The 21933-nt window shown below is 42.7% G+C and overlaps 2 protein-coding genes across 4 annotated transcripts in view; both read left to right on the plus strand.

The window, feature by feature from the left end:
- ccdc92ba (coiled-coil domain containing 92Ba) overlaps nucleotides 1-7459 on the plus strand; it is a 10032-nt gene extending 2573 nt beyond the window's left edge. The window contains exons 3-4 of the mRNA XM_005720802.1: nucleotides 2672-2719; nucleotides 5218-7459. Of these exons, the coding sequence (XP_005720859.1) occupies nucleotides 2672-2719; nucleotides 5218-5951 (782 nt within the window). The 3' untranslated portion in view covers nucleotides 5952-7459. The remainder of the gene's footprint in view (nucleotides 1-2671; nucleotides 2720-5217) is intronic.
- Nucleotides 1-21933, plus strand: part of cluha (clustered mitochondria (cluA/CLU1) homolog a) — a 39961-nt gene that overhangs the window by 5676 nt on the left and 12352 nt on the right. Inside the window, exons 3-5 of one of the 3 annotated variants that reach the window (XM_005720799.1) lie at nucleotides 13993-14201; nucleotides 20801-20994; nucleotides 21140-21311. In XM_005720799.1, coding sequence (XP_005720856.1) covers nucleotides 14078-14201; nucleotides 20801-20994; nucleotides 21140-21311 — 490 coding nt within the window. In that variant the 5' untranslated portion in view covers nucleotides 13993-14077. Of the gene's footprint in view, nucleotides 1-13819; nucleotides 14202-15088; nucleotides 15150-20800; nucleotides 20995-21139; nucleotides 21312-21933 lie in introns of those variants that run through there. The other 2 variants (XM_005720800.2, XM_005720801.1) reach the window with 2 other exon arrangements.

A 21933-nucleotide genomic window follows, 5' to 3' on the forward strand; every position in this document is an offset into this window, starting at 1 on the left:
TTTGTTTTGTTTTGGGGGTTGTTTTTTTTTTTGGTCCACATGGAGCTTCAGTCATATTTCTGTCAGCTGCAAGGAAACGAGGCCAAACCTGCGTAAAGACAGTACAGTGCATTTCTGCCCCCAGAAGTACGTGTACACAAATAAATCATCTTTCCTCAGCAGTTGGTGGCATCGGCCTGCTCTCCTCACTCCAGTTTGCTGTTGCCTTTAATTTCCACATTCCTCAGAGGTTTCTGTGGGATTGCACTCACAAAAAACAATACTCAGCAGCTGTTGCTGCTGAACATCTTTAAAGCTTCTCACGATGCCGTCGGGCCAGAGTGGAAAAGCTGTTAAAAGGTTTTCCATGCAAATGTCTTTTTAAGGCAAAGATCAAACAGTCGTATGTATCTGAACAAGCGAGGAAAAGGAAAGAATATTGAATATTTGCTTGTCACGGATTAGTTAGTTTTCTTTGCTGAACGTTTTTATTTGTAACTTGAGGCAGTGAAGAACAGATAGGCTAATGCAGTTTGCAGGACTCAGAGGTGTACCCTGCCAGCTCACTAATAAAGCGTGGAAGGTTACTGCAAGGTTGGGCTGACAGTGTTGTTGTGCACGTTAGTTCTGCCTTTTTTCTTTTTTTCCACTGTTCTCAACTCCAAGAGTTTCCTAATCAGCACATAAAGGCGCTTCCCTCTTCATGAGCTACAAGCTGCATCACTGTTTGTAAATGAGGTCTTCCTGTCTGGTCTAATGCGTTTTTTTGTGCATCCCAGAAACGAGTTGCATTTGTCCTTCCAGATATCTTTCCAACGTTCAAGGTTGAATCGACTAAACAAAAGCCTTGAACGCTCAGTCAGGCTGCAGGAGATAAGACTGACCTACAAAGTGTTGCACACGCTGGATATTTCAATGTGCTGAGTGACTGATTTTCATTGTGTCAGGAATAATTCTTAGAGTTACGCTTATTCTGTGCTCCCCCGCTGCTAAATGAATTTCACGGAGTTTCAAGGCTCATGGAAGCTGTGAATGAGGGTGATAACTAGAAAATAAGATGCTTTCGAAGTCACTCACATTTGGGTGCAATCACTGAGTGTGCCTTTCTGGAGCTCCCCTTTTCTTTTTCACGCCTACCTTCCTTCCTTCTTTAACTCCGCCCCCCCCAACCCTCCACCCTCACACCCCCCATCTGTCTTTCTCTCTTCATGCCAGCTGCATGGGTGGGTGTGCTACAGTATGCTGACTGCAGAGGGAAGGAGAGAGGGTGTGACAGAGAGAGCAAGAGGAGAAGAAAGGCTAGGGATAACCAAGCCACACGCACATGATGGTACAGCCTGTTCTGTATACACTGCAAATTCTTCCATCAAAAAAAAAGCCTGAAGTTCACTGCTCATAATTTCTGACTTAAATAAACTCGAATATCTCAAGAGAATAAGAGTTTTTCTGGTCACGGGGGAATTAAATAAAGCACCGCTCTCTGTGTTGTGGTGTGTGCAGAAAAAGGCTGAATGTGGAGATTTTCCTGCTGCAGTCAGGCTGCTGTGGATGACCGTCGAGATGACTGACAGAACAGACACAACCAGCAGTCTGCCCCTCTGCACTCACTTATATGCAGAAATATAGTCCAAAAATCACTGAACGACTGAATACTTCAGTCTGACACATTATATTAACATATCAGAAATGCTTTATTTTATCCATCTAAAAATATGCTGCATATCGCACTGAGCATCTTTTAACATCACTGCCACCATTCGAGACTGTTGCTCCTGCCTGATATACCCCTAAAAAAGGCATTAATGGCTTGATCTTTTGATCAGATGCGTTTTATTGTCCAGAAAAGCTGCTGAGTTTCTAGTGCCTCTAATCTGCTTGCTTTGCTTTTATGGCTCAAGTGAAATGGACTCAAAGGCGAGCGCCTAATGTGAGACATAAAAGCCAGACAAAGCATACAGCAGACACAGATACAACAGAGAGATGCACATCTTCACTCGAGTGCTATACAAGGGGGGAAAAAGAACTATTAAAATAATGTAAAGGTACTTTTAATGATATGATTGTAAGCTGTGGCTTTAAGTTGAAATGATTCTCTCGTACAAAGCACGACAGGATGTTTAGCTTCATCGGATGTTTTATTAAATGTGGCACAGCTCACGGGGGATTGCATTTTTATTTAAATATATTCTGATTACACTGAGAGTGGCTCCACAGTGTAGTGGTTTACACGTTTGTTTAAGAAGCAAAAGATCCCCGGAGGTGGCACGAAAAACTTTTGGGGTTGGATTTGCCAAATCAAGCTCGCAGAGAGATAGCTGGTAAAAAAAAAAAAAATACATCAGAAAAGCAGTCAAAAGCAGCTTTTTCCACCATGCTGATTTCACTCCTATATCCCAAAAATAAGGATAATAAAATAAAATGCTAATATGACAAATGTGTCCTTACAGATCCAGACTGTGGCAGTCTCTAGCACTCAGTCTTTGATGTAAAGTTTCAGATTTTGTTTCATAAATTATGCATGAGCTCACCGAGGATGTACTGCATCGAGCATCTGTTATGTTAACCACCAGCAGCAGCAAACACAAACTGTCAGCATACAGCTTTAACAAGACTCTGATCGCCTGCGTTTAATCTCTGATTTTTCGATTTCTCTCTCTTCCCGCTGTCTTTGTGTGTCTCTTGCATTTTTCAGAGTTGACAAGCGAGTTGAAGATGAAGCCTCCGGGCAGGAGTCAAATAGGTATGTTTGAGTTCACATACGCTCCCTTCACAGGCTCTCCCTAGTTCTCCTCTCTCTGCCGTGCCTGACTGTGTTCGTGCCTCTTGGATTTTTGTCATCTTTCTTTGGCTTTGAGGACACAAAGACAGCCACATGTTTACATCTCCCCGAGCTAGTTTTCACTCACCCTCCCCATACTCAGCTTTAACCCCCAGATGACCCCTGTCTCTCTCCATGCTTCCACCCTTGCATCCTCCAGGGGACAGATCGTTGTCGGCCACCGCTGCCTCTCTCTTCAGGAGGGAGGAGTCTCTGGTAAAGCCACGTGTGTAAAAAGATGCTACAGCTTCACACGTAAGATGAAGAAACTGTCTCAGCGGCTAAAGCGTACCTCGTGAAGGTGGCTCAGTGCAGAAAGAGGCACCATTTTGTCTCAGCGAATTGGAGACAGACTCCAGAAAGAGCAGTCAAAAGGCTGTATAAATGTGCGTGTGCTTGTAAAGAGTGCGGGAGGCAGGGGGGAGGAGTTGTGCCTGGCTGCATTACTCAGCCATTAGATCCCATCTACTTTATCCAGGGCAGGTTATCCCCCCACTCACGATACATCATGCAGCACAGCCCTGTGTTCTCCTCCTCACCCCGGCAAATTGATCCATCCTCTTTTTTTTCGTCTTCTGCTCTCCTTTTTTCCTCGAGGTCCCGGTGGGGGTGTCCACTTACAGATTTTGCTGAGAGCGAGAGAGAAGGAGATGTAGGAAACAAGAGAGGAAAAGAAAGGAGAGAAGTAACAAGGGGGAGAGAGGAGGGCAATTAAGGCAAAAGGAAAGGCGGCAGAGTGCAGTCAGCTGCAGACATGGAGGCGTATGGATGGACGTAAAGTTCACATTAGGTAGTTCTATAGCAGGCGTATGAGTTTAGGTGGGGTGTGGTGATGGGCGAAAGAGAAGCCGGTCGGCCTTCAGAGGATCGATCCTGTAAGAAAAATGGAGAAAATAAAGAAATAAATGAGTAACAGAGATGAAACCCAATAAAAGGCCTGTCATGGACAGAGAAATTACATGAATGGGATACCATAAGCTGCAAGATGTTACAGTTTGGACCCCCAATTTCAAAGCTTTTGTCAGTATATGAAGCAGCTTATTAGGATTTTTCAGGTCGGTTTCCCTCTGGGCAGAAGGGTCAATGCCGGCCTCTGTGGTTATAATCCCCTGCTCCTCCTGCTCCTCCAGCAGCTTCTCCTGCTCAGTAAGCCCTGAGGTAACCGAACTGACTCAGGGCTTTTCATCCATACCTGGCTCTCATCCCTGTGGGGAATTTTACTGGAATAAAAAGAGATGAAAGCTCGTCTACAGAGGCAAAAAGGAGAAAAAGCAATGAGCAGTGTGCTGTGTTAAACACGACCTTGGCAGAGAAGGCGTTTAGTAGTAGCCTGAATGAAAGTCTGTGTCTGTGCAGTCTGTTTAAATGTGGGACTGTGTTGTGAGGACAAGCTTTGCATACTGTACAGAATATAAATGCTTATGGAGCAGCATTAGCTCTGCTTTGGTGATAAGAAGTAAAACACATGAATCAAGCTGTAGCTTCTGTTTTTCTCTGATCCACAAATTCGGCATGTGAGCATCAGTCGGCCTGCAGTGGGCAGGACATATTAAAGATATCAAATATCACAGTAACACACAGATTTTCCCACAATATGGACCGAACGGCCTCACAAAAAACGACCGTTCATTATCAAACATCAGAATGGAAACGAGGACAATATTAGTTTGATCCACTGACAAAAAAAAGTGATTGATCGAGAATTTTGATTATTTATCAGTCAGAAAATATTTCTTTTCATTTTTTAGGTCAGGAGAAAATGTTTATATTTCTCCAGAAAAAATCATTCTGATTATTTTATCACATAAAGAAAAATGGTGGGATGCCCACCCCAGGATGGAAATGAGAGCAGGAGATTGACAGATGGATCGGTGCAGCGTCTGCAGTAATGTGGATGCTGTACCGGTCTCAGCTCAGCTCTGTCTTCATGGTGATGACGCAGCTGAGCTTCACAGCAAATCTGACGATTTACTGGTCGATCTGCGCTGTTATGGCCATCAGCTGTGGGTAGTGACCAAAATAATTAGATTGCTGATGCAAGCGGCAGAAAATGAGATTCCTCTGAAGGGTGTCTGGGCTCCTGAGGAGCTCGGTCACTTAGGAGTGGCTCAGAGTTAATGCTGCTCCCCCAGATTTAAAGGAGCTGTTTTGGTGCCTCCTAAATGAAGTATTTTGGGCATGGTAAACTGGGAGGAGGCCCTGTGGTAGGAAAAAATGGATAATGATGTTATGAGGGAGCACCTCAACAGTTGAGATGGGTGGGACATGGGAGGTCTGGGTGTCTCTACAACAGAAGATGGATTGATGGATGGTAAAACAGAGGAGAGTATGTTGCATACCAGAGAGGTTTCCATAAATGTGAAACAAACTTTATTCTGAAACTCTACATGTTCATAATTTGCATTTCTGGTCTGCATCAGAATTGCAGGAGGAAGAGGAGCTCTTGGAAGCTCGCAGTCTGGAGGTTGAAAACCGCCTGGCAGAAAAGGAGTGCGCCTTGGGAGAGCTTAGGAAGGAGCTCACTCAGAAAGGGGCTTTGGTGGGAGTTCTCAGAGCCAATCTCAAGCAAAAAGAGCGCCATTTTCTGGAGGAGCTGAAAAGCCGCAGCCACTGTTCGACCGTCCTTAACACGGAGCTGCAGAAACAAACCGAGGCTGCGGCATACCTCTCCTTCCAGCTGCACGCTGCGAGGCAGAAACTGCACCAGCAGCGGATGCAGCAGAGGCAGGGCCTGCTTTCCAGGGCCAACAACCAGGGGCTCCAGTACGGTGCTGAGTATAACTCCACAGTTTCTCCACAGATGCTTTCAGGAGCTTCGCCTTCTTCTCCTGTGGTTAAACCAAAACGTAAGAGCGCTAGGGCTTCCTCGAGAGCTGAGCGTTCCCGAGAGTGTGTGCCGACAGAGAAAGTGACGGGCCCTGCAGAGCCCACAGCCATGCCGGACCCTGCTCTCTTCCTGCACCCTCGAAGGCACAGGGCCCGCTCCAGGCACAGTGCGGCACAAAGACAGCCTCCACTGGGCATGGAGAAGGAAGAAGAGGAGGACGATGAAGGGGCAGGGGGTGGGGAAGGGCCAGTGGAGCCCCAAGATGAAGCTGCTAGACTGGTGTCTTCAGCAGCAGCGCCTCCCGCTGCGGAGACGCAAGCAGATTAGTAACTACTGTGACATGTGCATTTCAACCACTGTATCATCTGTCAGACTGTTAATGGTGATAACTGTTGTTCTGCACCTTGACTGAGACTGGTTTTAGCCATTTTATTATATCACACTCACTATACGCTCTTTTTTTAAATATGAACTTTGAAGTAACCTTAAATAACTCGCAAAAGTCAGTAAGTGTCACTTTAGGTCAGTCTTTTAAACTAGAAGGAATTGTTTACACTGCTGTCAGATACTCTCTGCATACTGCGGGGCCTTATTTTATGGTAGCCCCCCCTTCTTGGTTTGAGTTTGACCGTGGTAGCAGTCATTTAGAGTGGACTAGAAGCTGCTGTGGTAGTTGTGTTACCCAGGCAGCTGTGACCTTTAAAGGCCCTTCATAAATCACCCTAGGTGGCTGAGTGTTTGTCTGCGGCACAGCTGAATATATCTGAGGTGGTAGGCACATGAAAAAACGATTGATCCCCAGGAAATTCCTCACTTTGAATAGAAACATACATAGTTTGTTGTTGTTGTTGGGTTTTTTGGGTTGTTTTTTTTTACTTCTTTTTGGAAAAAATCCATAGCCATGCATCAAAGTCCCCGGTGTAATCTGAAAAACAGAAGTAATCAGTCCAGGCAACGATTTTTAAGGAAACTTGCTTTAAATAACTGCACGGTACAAATCACATTTTCACAGCAGACTTTAGATATCTCTGTCAGTTTTACCTGGCATCAAGGCCGTGTCTAAAATGAATATCATGCTCACTCAACAGGCACTAACTGCCAGAGTTACTAAAAGGTTGCCCGGCACAGTAAAAAGTACTATCAGTATCCAGAAAGAGATCACAGTGACAAGATTGCCTGTGATATGTTGATATTAAATATGTAATTTTGGGATTTCCCTTCTCAAGGTGCAAAATATAAGAAGGAGAATGTTTAAATCAAGCACGCACACTAATTTAATAATGCAATTTACTTTTAATTGTGCCGATATTTAACACAGAATAAAAGCAGGTCTTATTTTTTTTTAACTTGATGCTGAAATTGACCGTTCAAAAAGCAGCGCAACTTTTGTAAAGCACGCTATTTTGCCCTTTTTAATAAATCTGGCCCTAAACTCTTCTCTGTAACCAGCAGAATGCCTGTTTGAGAAACACTCCCTTACAGCAGCCTGGTTACGTTTGGGCAACAAAGCTACAAGGCTGGTTTGAGTCAGAGTACACCTGTTTAACAATGTCACTCACATCACAGAAAGCCTGAAGGCAAACTGTTGCCATGTGCAAAGCAGCCAATCAGTGTTTCAACTAACAACAAAGCGTTTTCCCACAGCCCGCCTTCACTGTTCTGGTTAGTGACCAGATCATGATACACTTTAGAGCAGCGATCCCCCAACCCCCGGGCCACAGACCAGTACAGGTCCAAGAGTCGTTTGGTACCGGGCCGCGAGAGTCGAGGCTAACCCTAACCCGGTTTTCAGGGTTGTTATCGGTTTTTATCATTATTTTTTTTATCGTTTTATCGTTAACTCGGTTTCCCTGTGTCTTTTCCCGGGTGTTATGAATAAATCGTCTTTTTTTTGTACAGGTTTTATTTTGTTGTATTTATCCGCGACACCTTAAAGGCTGGTCTGTGAAAATATTGTCGGACATAAACCGGACACAAATCCGTGGCGCAAAAAAGGTTGGGGACCGCTGTTTTAGAGTGGACCTATTGTGCTTTTTTTTTTAAATTATTTTTGTTGTAAATACAGTTCTAAGCAAATTTATTAGATCACCAAAAATTCTGTTCAGGAATGCAAGTAAATTAATACAATTTGGCATCTCAACCAAAAAAATATAATGTGCTTTAATATTGTTTTTATACTTTTTTTTTCTACAGCAGCTGATTTGAAAGTAATAATTGACGACAATAATTATATTTTAGCATTAAAAATGTGCATACAGAATATTAACCATTACAGAAACATAAAAAAAAAATTAGTTACAGATACTGTTTGCTTAGGGCCGCTGAGGCATAAACCTTACACTGGGCGGTGGTCTAATACATTTCTTAAGTACTGTATGTAAGGCAAAAGCTCAGTCTACTGTCTCTGCATGATGAAGGGAGGAGATATCCTTATGTGGTCCTCTCAGGCTCCACCCACCTATCGTCCAAACCTTCTGCTTATGAGAGGCAACCAATCAGAAGAAGGCTGGCTTAAAGGGTAAGGAGCTACAACAGCTTGTTTCAGTCAGTGGATGAGGGCAAGTGTAAGATGAAGAAGAATTATTTTGAACTGTGAATCGTGCAAATCTAAAGTCCTGAAAGGTACTAAAGGTCATTAGACTTTTGTTTGTCTACATCAATCTCAGCCAACAGGTTAAAAAAACATTAGAAGAAGACAAAATATTATCACTACATTACTAAGAAAGCATCGCAACTTGTCATTCATTTTTAAATAGCGGTAGAGATACAATGTGAAAATAATTAACTTAATTCCTTTAAGGTACACAGTATATTTTATCAGTGCCTGTCTCTAAAGGAGGAGAGGTCAGCCACATGAAACTTCAGTCTGTATGTTTTAAGAAGTGATGGATTGGGGTGGTGTGCTGCCTTTCCTTTGCAGGGCCTGCTTTGCGTGTAAACAGGCCACATGCTGGTGATAATCAGTTCTGACTCACTGGACTGTGCACTTTACTCAGGTGTGGGTTGTGTACAGAAAACACACACGTACGACGCCTTCTTTGGCATATTTGTGTTTGAGGGTCTTGTGTTGTTTTGTTTCACTTCTTTTTTTTCTTTTTTTCTTTTTTTTTTACCTCAGGAAAAAAAATTTGATTTCTTGATGTGTCTGATGATGTGTCTTACACTGAAGAGCCGGATGATTGTTTTGATGGAATTTCCTTTCACATTTTTTTTAAAAACACATTTAACAAATTCCCAAACTAGCCTTGTGAGTGCACACGGATGCAGTGGCTGTTACCCTCTGTTATCAAAACACATGCATATGGTGGCCCCTAGTGAAACAATGAGCAAACAGCATGAAGCAAGCAGGTGAAATCAACCTTTTATGCTACGGCTTGCATTAACAGCGCCCGTTTATGACTTTACCATCATATACACTGCAACTACTGCCTTATAATATATAAGAGGAGTCGTGATGTAATAAACGTGCACGCGGACTCAAAGGAAACTACAAGTCTTTACTTAACGGATGGTTTCCTTTTATACAACTCTGGTTGGGGTTTGCATATAAGTCAGATCACAGTTTTTCTTCAATGCTTTCCTTGAGCCATAACCTAACTGAGTAACCGCAGCTTGATGCGAGTCTTCCTGTAAGACTGAATTTGATTGTAAGGATTTTCTTTCACTCCTAAGCCACCGGTTAGCGGCTTAGCATCATGTTTGTAGGACTATTATTAATAAAGCAATATATATTGTATATTTATATATTATGAGTAGGTGAGGTCAGCTGGTGTAAGGACACTTGAGGCTTGAAAAGAGTTTCTATCTTTGTAATTTTTCAGCTCACAGTGTTTTCGCTTTATTTTTTTCTGAACTGTCCGATGGATTGTTCCATTTTAAAGTTTTGTCACTGACTCTTTATGAGATGAGTTGCTACGCTAAATGTTAAGGGATTCAATGATATGTTGCACGTAACGCAGCGGTAAGTAAATCGGCATATTCTTATGCCACCTGAGAAGGTCTGGATGCAACCTGAGTGAAGTACACTTTTTCTTTCTTTTGTTTTCTTTTGTTTTGTTTTTTAGCAAAGAAATGCGAACATGACAAGGGTTTCCATTCACCTCTTAGCTGGGAAGCCATTAGCATGACCGTGTGCACTATTCTTCCTCAAGTTTTATGAGATAGTCGGTGATATAAGTGCAAAGCTGTCTTGTCCAAAACAGTTTCTCTGACAGGGAAAACTGAGCTTTAGACTGTTAGACTCCATGAGTTAATCACTGCACCTCCTATCCAGGTAGATTCAACTCTCCATCCACCTGTAATCATAAGTTTAATAGATTTCACAGCAGATGATCCATGCTTTTTATGTAACATCAAAATACTGGCTGCTGTACGCATCTTTGCTACAGTTCTTACAACTCAGAGACTGACGACTTGTTTGTCTGCCTTGAGGGAAAACGCTAATGAGCCAAAGAGGCCCACCACTGAAATTAGCACAAAGACAAACGGTGCGACGCCTAACGAAGATGTCTTTCTTTCAACGAAATCTTCACTGCCTCAGAGCATAGCATACTATATCTCCCATCATGCAAACAAACGGTAATGATCTGCACACATCCGCAGAGAACGTCTTCCATCTTTCAAAACACTCATGTGACTCTAATCCTCATATCGGTCACATAACAGCAGCATCTCTGTCAGTTTTACTCTTCCAGGTCTTTGTGGTGACTCCTGGTTGATTTTCCGACTTACAGAAGCATTTTCAGGGCACCGTGAAGCATCTCGTTTGATGTGTTATGTGGTTTCTAGCAATAATACCCAACATGCAAAACAGAGAGATGTTGCTCTGGGTTGTTATTTGCTAATGACTGATTACCGCATATACTGTGTTTGCTTCCTACAGTGATTTACTGTACCCATAACCCAAATAAATTGGAAGGTTGTCGAGTCTGCTTCCTGCTTTGTCAATAAAGTGATTAAATTATTTTGTATTCATGTATTATTATAGTTTCCTTTGATGTGGGAATGAGCATCAATGGGTCTGTTACACGGTAAAATATTACTATTAAAATATGTGATTAGTTTCTGTCTCTAAACAATGTGGTAAAACCATCAACCCGTCTCTGCTGCTTATCCTTTTCAGAATTGAATTCAGGTTGATTTCGCTGAATGCTCAGAAAGCATGCAGGCTAGCCCAACTTTGCATGTGTCAGGTTATGTGTAACATATTGTCTGTGTCTGCATGGATGAGCAGGCAGTCTTCCTAGCAGAAAGCAGATACTTTGTGCACTTTATGTATGAAGAGACAGTGGCTGTGGCTCAGGAGGAAGAGTGGCTTGTCTACTAACCCGAAGGCCGATCCCTTAGCTCCCCTAGTTCACATGTCAAAGTATCCTTGGACTTATACTGAACCCCGAGTTGACCCTGACACATCATCGGACTGTGACTGTGTGAGATTGTTAGGTTAAAAGTGTGTAACAATAAAAAAAGATTTGCTTACATGAATGTGTGTGTGAACGCAGAATGAGATTTTCAGTAAGAAACAGCTCTGAGGGCTCAAACTGACTGGAAAAACATTTACTAATGCCAGTCCATTTACCTCCTAGGCGAGGTGTTTGGGGCATGTCCTACTGGGAGGTTGTCTCCGGGCAGACCAAGACCTCGCTGGAGTGATTATATCTCTTGACTGGGTTGGGAACAACTCAATGTCACTCAATGGATGAGCTTGAAAAGGTGGCTGGGGTGAGAGGGTTCTCTGCTTAGACTGCTGTCTTTGCGACTCAAACCTGGAAAAGTAATAGAGGATGGATGGATGGATGGATGGATGGATGGATGGATGGATGGATGGATGGATGGATAGATAGATAGATGAATCTCAGTGAGCTGCTGGAAGTGAGGAGCTAGTGTGAGTGACGCAAGCTCATGTGTCTGTGTCAAACTGTTAAAGTTCAGCGAAATCTACCTGAATTCACTTCTGTTTTATTGGTGAAGCACCAACAACAGGTGCCTCAGGGCACCTTACTTTCATCAGCATTGACCTTTCAGCAGAAGAGATAAAATCCAATGAGTCCCTTTAATCCAGCACCTGAGGACAGATGGGAGATTTAAAAAAGCCCATTTATTTTAACGGAAACAAACCTGGTGGAGAGCGGCTATGTGCCTCGACCAGTTGACTAAGGGTAAAGTGAAAAGAAGGGGATGTAAACAAAAGAAGTATAACATTAAACACTGCGTAGGTTGGAGGGCTTAGAAACGTGTGGTAGGGGAGGCAGATTTACCTTCAGAGAGGTATCTGTCTGGAGAGATTAGAGGAGATGAGAAAGGTGCTCACTCCATCAAATTCAAATTTTATTTGTCACATACACAGTCATACACAGTACGATATGTAGTGAAATGCTTGGGAGGTCCTCCAGTAGCATGGGGCTATGGTTATGTAATCCAGTTCAAACTACAAGAGTAATTAAAAGGTTTTGAAGTCTAATTTAAAAAGCAGAGAAACGCCTGTCTATTCAAACCAAACTGAGCTTGTAACTGCGGTTTAATAACTGACAATTCTTTGCAGAATTGTTATAATTCAGCCACATTGGAGAGTTTTCTAGCTTGAAAAACCTCCAATGCCTGTTTAAAGTTATGGCAAAGCATCTCAAACAGATCTAGCTCCAGACTTAGAGTAGGCCACTTCAAAACCTTCATCATTTTGTTTTAAGCTATTCAGACGTGTACTGGCTGGTGTGTTTCAGATCATTTTCTTGCTAGATAACCCAAGTGTGCTTCAGCTTCAGGGCACAAACTGATAGATGGACATTCTCCTTCAGGATTTAGGAGCAGAATTCATGGTTCTATTAATTATGGCAAGTCAATCAGGTGCTGAAGAAGCAAAGCTGACCTAGACCGTCAGACTACTACCACCACGTTTGACTGTTGGTATGGTGCTCTTTTTATGAAATGCTGTGTTAGTTTTACATCAGATTTAATGGACTCAAAGCTTCCAGAAAGTTCTGCTTTTGTCTCATCAGTCCACAGAGTATTTTCCCAAAAGTCTTAGTGATCATCAAGATGTTTTTTGGCAAATGCGAGATTAGCCTTTTTGTTCTTTTTGATCAGCAGTGGTTTTCTCCTTCGAACTCTCCCATGGATGCCATTTTTGCCTCTTTCATATTATTGAATCATGATCTCAGCCCTTAACTGAGGTCTGCAGTTTTTAGATGTTTTTCTGGGTTCTTCTATTACCTCCTGAATCAGTTGTTGGAGTAACTTTGGTAGGTTGTCCACTCCTGGGAAGGTACACCATTGTTCCACGTTTATCCATTTGCGGATAATGGCTCTCATCATCAAGTTTGCTGGAATCCCAAAGCCTTAGAAAAGGCTTTGTAATGCCTTTCCAGATTGATTGATGTCAATGACTTTGGTTCTCAGCTGTTGTTTATTTAGATCATGGGATAATATGTTTTGAGACTATTTCGAGTCTTGATTCAACAGTTCTGACAATAATGAGTACAATGACTGGCTACCGACATTGAACTTATTTTTCCACAAAACTTAATCACAGCTAATTTATAATTTTTCTTTTTTGCATCAGGGCAGGAAGGTTTGTACAGCTTTTTAATTTTAACCCTTAAAAATTAAATATTCATTTGAAAACTGCATGTTATATTTACTTAAGCTATCTTTCTCTAATATTGAACTTTGTTTGATGACACATTTAAGTATGAAAAATATGCAAAAATAATGTAATCCACCAGTTTTACCCTCAGCATTCTAGCAGATGTGCCTACAGTATCAATTTGAAAATCTTAGATTACATCCTTCTTGAGTCACAAGATTTTCATAAAAGTTGACGTCTGACAGGTTTACAGCAGAGAGGTCAAACAAAAATTAGGAGAGGGTGAAATATTCGTTTTACAGCACCTAATCCAAATAACTATTAAAATTGTTATTTCAGCTATTGTTCTATTTTCTGACCATTTTGAGGGGATTTTGTGTGAAGGCTTTGCAAAGTACAGCCAATAAAAAATGTGGAAGAATGCCTCAAGATATAAAATGCTATGCACTGCCACATAAGAAGAAACACCGGGTCATTAATGTGATTAGGGTTTTAAATGCTCGTGTTTTCCTCTCTCCATCCATGTGTCCATGTTTTCTTTTAGTGCAAGAGAAATGAAAAACTGGTGAGTGCGCAAGAATTGTCGCGTGTGGCTTTCCGTAGCGCCACGCGGAGTAGGTGGGGAGGTGCAACGCAAAGGCAAAGAGGTCAAGAGGAGGGGAGGAGAAAACCACGTGTGATCGGCACTATGTACAGCACTGTCCTTCCTCTGTAGACTTGTTTTTGTAAGCTTGTACCCCTCGTATGTCGCCAGCTAGCTCGTGACAGCCAGAGAAGAAGCTGTAGTTTGCCTTTCATTTACAGAGACACACAAATATTCGAGCAAAGCTGCTGGGGGATTTCTGTCACAGAAACACACTGACTGCCGACCATGGTGAGCAAGACAGATGACATCCCGGCGTCAGTGCCTAACTGCAATCCGGCAGATCCCGCGGATGGAGCCCAGGATGGTAAAGGAGCAGGAAAGGCACCTCTAAAAGAGTCCTGTGGTTGTGGTAAGTCCGCTGCAGACACCACTGCTCTCATCGTGCATGCAGAATCAACATACATACAGCATGACTGAATGTCTGCTTTACTGAAGCTGTGCAGCATGCACCAAATGTGGTGACTTTCACCTCCATGCTGCGCTGTGTGACTTAAAGGTCCTCAGACCGAGCGTAGTGCTGCTGCTTTACCCCTCCATCTCTGGAAGTTTGAAGGTTCCACCTTGCACCCACCTGCTAACCAACTGTCCGGTGTTAATGCTTTTTTTTCACTCGACTGGGACCGCTGCTATATTCACAGCTGGCTCGGACTTCTGCCTCACACTGCAAGCTGCTCAGGCTAACCTAAACACATTGGCCGGTAATGCTAGCATTATCTTTAGCGTGTCCCATTCAGCGTGAAGCTAGTTAGCGCCCCGGTTAGCTAGCTAGCTAGCTAACTAGCACACAGGCGCTCCTGTCGCTGTCAAAGCTGTCTCGTGCCTTAAAACCAAACGTGATCACGGGGAGCTATGGTTTTTCGAGTAAAGCACGGGCCGCCTATGTAGCGCCTGTTTGTTCAGAGCACATAAAGCAGCAGTAGCTGCCGTAGCACAAACTCGCGCTGACGCACATGTTCGGTAACTGAAGGTCACCTTCAGTGGCGCTTCACACTGCTTACACGAACACGGGGGGGTCGCGCACATGCCTTCGTTTTTACTGGGGGTGGTATGTGTATCACACAGCTTGTGTAGCAGACATGTTCGTCGTTACCGAGCTATAAAAAAATACGCGTGAGGTGGCTGAATCGCGAGGTGGTTGGTGTTAGTCCTCTAACCGGCCCCATCTTCACCCCCCCCCGTCTTGATTAGATCGAGCGTTCCTCCTCGACCGGGAAGCGGAAGCTGGTTATAGCCGATAAGTCATGATGGTGGTGTGCGCACGGTGAGGGGGAAGGTTACTCTAATAATACGCGAGCTGGTGAGTAAAAGCTGTCAGGTGAAGGTTGTTTGGGAGCAGCGGCGGAGTGCTGTGGGTGCAGGCGGGGTTAGATTTAATGCAAGGGCTGTCACCTGGTGAAGTTTGACTCCCACAGCTCTGAAGTTCATTGCAGCCTGCCCGGACCTTGAAATGTCTCATTGCACAGTATCTGATTCCTCCAGCTGTCCGGAGTGAACCTTTGTCGGTTCGATGATGAAGAGCTGTGGTTTTGTGTGTGTGTCACTCATTATAAAATCCCACATGGAACTGCATTTCAGACGTAAACAGTGTATTAAACCATAGTTTTGAGTCATTGGGAGGGATGGGATTAGAAATGAGTTGTGGTTTTTCAGCTTGATGTTAGAGAGGCAAGAAACTGAGATGATTTTGACATGTGCGGAGGAAGAGGAATGGATGTTAAAGATTGAGCTGCCAGGCATCCTCTCGTGTAATTAAAGCTTTCCTATTTCCAGTCGTTTAGTGTTTATTGGAGCCTGGGTGTCACATGGGCTTCATGAACATAGCAGTACAGCTCCAAGCTTTCTCCCTTCTTGGGGAAGTTGTGTCAGCACATATCTGTACTGTTGGCAGCACGTGTTGCAGAGTAGCATCACAGCTGATGGCACATGGACTTTTAGTCCAGCTGTATTTTAAGCTTGTGATTTTCTTCTTTCCAGTATAACTGTAGCAGGTTCATATGTTTGTAGATGTTCTTGGAAAGCTATATCTGCTTCAGCCCCAGAAATCCAGCATTAACCAAGCAGTGTGACTTCACATGTCAGCACTTGAAGCATTTTTAATTTAAAATTACATTTTACATCCCAAACCACTCATGGACTAATCAAGAATCAATAGCAAATGTAATCACTGGGCAATGGTGACGAGGTTGATGCGTCTCAGTGAGTAGTTGTAACTAGACATACTAACAGCACGTGGCTGAGCAGACAGGTCGAGGTGAGGGTCACTCTGTGGCTTTAAGGAGCTTAATGCTCCTGTGGGTGGAAGAGTGCCCTTGTTAATCCCAGCAATCACTGACACCCTGCCTCGATTGCTCATCTCTCTTGGCATCTTCCACACCTCTGCTGTTTGTCTCGTTGTCTTTGTAGTTTGTGGCTCAGAGTTGAATGGATTTATTTATTTTTTGTCTCTACGGATATGTATATGTATAATTTCATTAAAAAAAACAGACATTTATTGGAGCTATGGCAGAAATATGTCATTGTTTGCCGGAAGGATTTTGATTTCAGTGATCATGTTATGAGTTGGACTCATGGATCCTGTTTGTGACTCAAGCTGCCCCCTCTCAAGCCTGCACCACAAAAAAAAGTCTCTAGCATCATTCAATGCTCGGAGAACAAATTACAACAACGGAGAATCTGCTGGCAGACTTTTAGATTTCAGTCTTTGTGTGGCCGTCCACCAGAAGGATGCCACCTTGTGGTCCATCAAACTCGATTACAGAGGGGCCTTGTGTGCTAGGTGGTGTTTTCGGTGTTGACAGGCTGGTTAATGTTGCCATGGTGATGGTGTCAAGGGCTGCGGAGTGGCTAGATGGCCGCTTGGCTGGCTTTATTGTTTATCAGGAGAAGTAGGCTAATGGAGTAAACAAGAGAGTGCAGTTCAGCACTGAGCTTTAAGTTTGAATCATTTTCAGTTTGATCTTCAGTTGTTTGTTAGTATTTGAATGTATCTAATAATTTTTTTTCTTTAAAAAAAACAAAAAAACAAATCAAAATCCTTGATCTTCATTCCTTACCGAGGACTTGGGCGTTGTACCAGTCTGAGCATTTGCTACAGTGCTTAATGGCCGCTCCTATACATGGTTTTTAATCACTGCTTTTAATTATTTGACTCTGATTAGAGCGGTTTGATTGTTCCACTGAAACGTGCCTTTCAATTACTGGTCAAGTTAGCACTGTCTAATTAGATGGGATGATACTTAATGCCAAAAGAGAAATCACAGCATTTATTTTAGGTAAACAGATATGTTTAGAGGTTTATTATAAAGTAACACATCATTACACTGTAAAACTCATATTTTGTCATATATTTCTCCACAAATAGAGCACGAATTTACAGTTTAGCTGATGAAGTAATACTAGAAGAATTAGAAGTGTCTGATTTCAGCCAGTGAATGAGACATTTTATCATACTTGTATTAAATTAAGTAGTCATTCTCAAGGATTTCTGGCAGACTTTCTGATGTACACCCTGAGTGGAAAATTGACCCACTTCATTAGGTACTTCTCCTGCATTTGGGAATCTATGCACTTATAACCAGGTAGTGCATCTCTATTTCTACACTGAAGTAAAGCAGCATGCAACATTTCCTCTTCACTGTTTTAACATTGCTTCTCCCGCCTCCTTTTGCCTCATTACCTACTTTCTGATGAACTTTAATCCCTCTACTGTAGAGAATAGGTCTGTTTTGCAATGCTTTGTCCACTGGAAAACCTCATCATTAGTCTTATCACTTATAGTGCTTTGTACTGTTGGGTTTCTGCGATGATGAATCTGATATCTACAGACTTAATCTAGCCAATTGCACGCCAACTCCCCTCTTTGTTTCTTATGAATTAATCAAAACGAAATGATCAGAGACAGCCGTTAATGTCTGTAGATCTTCTTTTGGTTAATGAAACATTAGAAAATCTGTAAAGTGCCTCTTATCACAGTCTCTCAGCTTCAGGATCCAGAGATAACCTCTTCAAGTGACTTGTTTTGTATCACTAACCATTCATTACCTGAAGATATTTAATTTAATTTAATTTAAAATGAGGCCGCAAATCAAATTTTAAGAAGCTGGACTTAAGAAGTGCAGTATTGGCCTAATACTTCGTGTTATTTCCTTCCTATCTGGTCTGTAATATTTCAGAAGTTAGTCATCATCATGTCACTTGTGTGAGCCAAAATAGAGCTCAACTCGGAGATGAAATGTTTCTGCACAGATCTCTCATTCTTTCCGACATTGTTGGCCCGCATGCTCACTCGCCCTGAAGCAGTTATGTTTGTTATTCAGAGCGTGGCCTGTTGTTCCTCTCCCATGCGCTTCCTCCACCTCTCCCCCACCGTCTCACTGCGTTCATTCCCCACCCGGGGTCGCGGTCCAGGTCCAGCCCCTCCCCTCCCTCTGGCCCCTTCTCTCCGAGTAACCCTGACATCGCGTTACCCTTGACAGGCAGCAAGGACGCGCTGGCTGGCAGCAGTTGTAGGTCAGTGAGAGAAAACATTTGCCTGATGTCCTTGCAGTGGGCCCCTGTTCCTTTGAATTAATTTAGCTCATTTTTATTCATGTCATTTTCCTCTCACCTTAACTGTTACTCAAGAAAATAATATCCATCCGTCGTCTGTATAATGAGAGGAGCTGTCAGACTTTTCTCAGCTGGCCTATTTTACAGAGAATTTACAGAGAATAATTTTGGTGGCTCTGATTTCTATAAAAAGGTAAAGCAACTGCTGGATTATTTGTCACAGTGCTGGTATAAGCAGATATCCATGTAAGTGACCCATAATTCCCTCTCGTGAATGGTGAAATCCTCCCTCGAGGCCTCCTGGCTGAGTTCCCTGCAGTGTTGCAACGGTGTAGGTTTCAGCAGGTCACTGCTGGAAACCAAGCGTTTTCTTTTCTAGACGAAGCTGGTTACTTATTGTCAAATTTCAGATAAATCATTAGTGACTCAAGTCAGTTATGATTGTCAGCATGGTCTTTTCAGTACTGAATCATATCTGTTATTAACCTCTGTCTCTCTTCCACAGCATGTCTTTTATCCTGTCTTCCTTCTCTCACCCCAACCGGTCGCAGCAGATGGCCGCCCCTCCCTGAGCCTGGTTCTGCCGGAGGTTTCTTCCTGTTAAAAGGGAGTTTTTCCTTCCCACTGTTGCCAAAGTGCTTGCTCATAGGGGGTCATATGATTGTTGGGTTTTTCTCTGTATCTATGAAGCGCCTTGAGGCGACTTATGTTGTGATTTGGCGCTATATAAATAAAATTGAATTGAATACTGTTGATGTTTGAATAAAAAGAGAGATCTGAGTGTTGAGAAGATCCCTCACGCTAATCCTCTAGTCTTTGTCGACTTCAGGGAAGCAAAACCACAGCATTGTCATGGTATAGCTGAGCTTTGTTGGCTTTGCTCAACCGTAAATAAATATTTTATAAGGATATCGGTAAGATCATCTGGGCCTGGAGGATTGCCTTCCTTATTTGTGACCTGGCTGCTTATGTGGAAGAAAAGTGAGTTAGTGTTGACATGATGGCTGAGTCACTGATGGAGGTGCATTGTCTAAATTATGCTGTAAACAAATAAATTATAGCATAAATACAGTGTTACCCAGCAAATGGCCTCGAGGCTTTGACAGGAACGCTCCTGCATGTGGTGCAGTTGACACAATAACTACATAGTGTGGTGGTTAACGCATTCACTTGACAAGTGAAGGGTCACTGTTTTGATTCCAGCTGGAATTCGGATGCGAAGGGCCACAGTGAACCCTTGTGACAAGGTAGGACCCAGCAGTAGCTTTATTATTATTATTATTATTATTGATGTGGAAGAAAGGGCAAATACACGTCTTTGTTTCATTTGAATATACTTATCCAGTTTACACAGTTTAGCATCACCAGACAGCTGTAGTACCATATGTCTGTAACTACATATAAATTCCTGTGTCATGCTGTTTGGCAAGGTGAGCTCACTTGGAGAGTGCATAACAATTGTCCCTTTGTCCTTTCAGTGTTAGCAGAATTAGCCTGTAGTGTAGTCTGTGGTGGCATTTTAGCATGTTAGCTTGATTGAGATTGTTACTGGAACAAAACAATAACCAGAAATGCTATATTCTGTTTTAGTGATTTTTTTTTTTTCAGAAGGTTGAGTTATTAAGTCAAACTTCTTCACTTGAAATGTTGACTTATGATGGAAAATATTTTTCCCCCTTTCATTAGTGGAAACAAGACTCTAACAGTTCTGAAACCGAGACAGTGCTTCTGTCCAGCCTCCTCATGACTATTGAAAAGATTGGAACTGGTTTTTACAAGTTCCCAAACAGAAAAACAGTTTTCAATTAGTCATAAGAAATTCAAAGGAAGAATGTGCTAATACTCGGTGTGCTTACGGCTGCATTTTGTCACCAGTACGCCAAATGTCACTTTTTGGGTTACAACATTTATTTTACAATATTTTCTGTTTAAGATCACACTTGTATTAAAGTGGAAAATTCAGAAAGCGATGATCAACTTTTTTTTTTTTTTTGTTCTTTTTTTTTTTTTGTAAATGGTTTATCCAACTACCAATTGAGTTCAATTCAATTTTTTCTTTCTATAACAACAGCAGTTGCTTTGAGGACATTTATATTTTAAGGGGCATAATACAGACACAACACCAACAATCAGGCAAAGCCCTGTGAGCAAGCACTTGGTGACAGTGGGAAAGAAAAACCCCATTTGAACAGGAAGAAACCTCCAGCAGAATCAGCCTCAGGGAGGGGCAGACGCAGGTTGAGGGTGAGAGGAGAACAACAAGTTAATAAATTGTCGTTTCTGACAAAGGGAGTTGGTTGTGTTATTTTAAATAAAGCCTTAAGTAGTTGAATATTTTATTAGTAGATATGTCTTGTGACTTAACATAAAGCTTGATCTATGCACTTTTTTTCATTAAAGGGCACAGTGCAGATACAGCCATGGTAAATGGTGACAGGGCTCATGAGCATACGGAGGAGACGGACTCAAAGCAGGATGGGAATGGCGAGGCAGACGGAGGGGAGGAGTCTAACGAACAGGAAGTGATAGTGATCCAGGACACAGGCTTCACTGTAAAGATCCAGGCTCCGGGGACAGAGCCATTTGACCTGCAGGTGAGGATAAGCTGCAGTTCTTTAAGAAAACTACAGGACTTTCAAGTCATGTCTGTGATGATGTAGTTTGTAACGTGAACTAAATGTTGCTGCTCCTCCTCATTTCTGTGTCACTTCATTTCTTTAATTTCTTCCCCAACATCAGGTCTCCCCCCAGGAGATGGTGCAGGAAATCCACCAGGTTTTGATGGACCGTGAGGACACCTGCCACCGCACCTGCTTCTCTCTGCAGCTGGATGGAAATGTGCTGGACAACTTTGCCGAGCTCAAGTCTATCGAGGGTCTGCAGGAGGGATCGGTGCTCAAAGTGGTGGAAGGTAAGATTCTGAAGCACCAGGGCTTGTCGTGCAAAGTTTGGACGGACTTCCTGAGAGCTGTTGTCCATTTACTTAGAAGGGCACTACATTCATGGCTATCTGTTTAAGAGAGAATCATGATGACCAAGCACTTTGGTGACGGTGGGAAGGAAAAACTAACAGGAAGAAACCTCCAGGAGATTATACACGTGGGTCTGCTAAGGGTTCGACTTATGTAATGGAAAAGGTGTTTCTAAAATCGGTAATCGCATTCAATTCTAATCATCACATCCATCCATACATACATATTGTCGCACTTGTCAGGGGTCCGGCTAAATACAAGACGTTAACATAAAGCTAGCGTTAAATGACCCAGAGTGACGCTCAGGCCAATGTTTGAGTTTTGCAGTTAACAAAAGTAGAGATGAACATGCTCCTATTAGTGTTTAAACTCAGCCTCAAAAGCCAAACTGAAGTATTCCCCGTCAGTGACGCTGTATCTGAGGAATATGTTTCAGAGTGTGTCTGTTACCTATGCTGAAGCAGTGCAAAAATAGTCGACTTGATGATAATGTACAGAACTGGCTGGCAGGAGGCTACTTGTGTGATCTTTGCAGACACAAGTGAAATTCTTCTGTGGGCT

Source organism: Pundamilia nyererei, unplaced genomic scaffold (genome assembly GCF_000239375.1).
Source record: "Pundamilia nyererei isolate P.nyererei 1_Seehausen unplaced genomic scaffold, PunNye1.0 scaffold00003, whole genome shotgun sequence".
NCBI classification, from domain to species: domain Eukaryota; kingdom Metazoa; phylum Chordata; class Actinopteri; order Cichliformes; family Cichlidae; genus Pundamilia; species Pundamilia nyererei.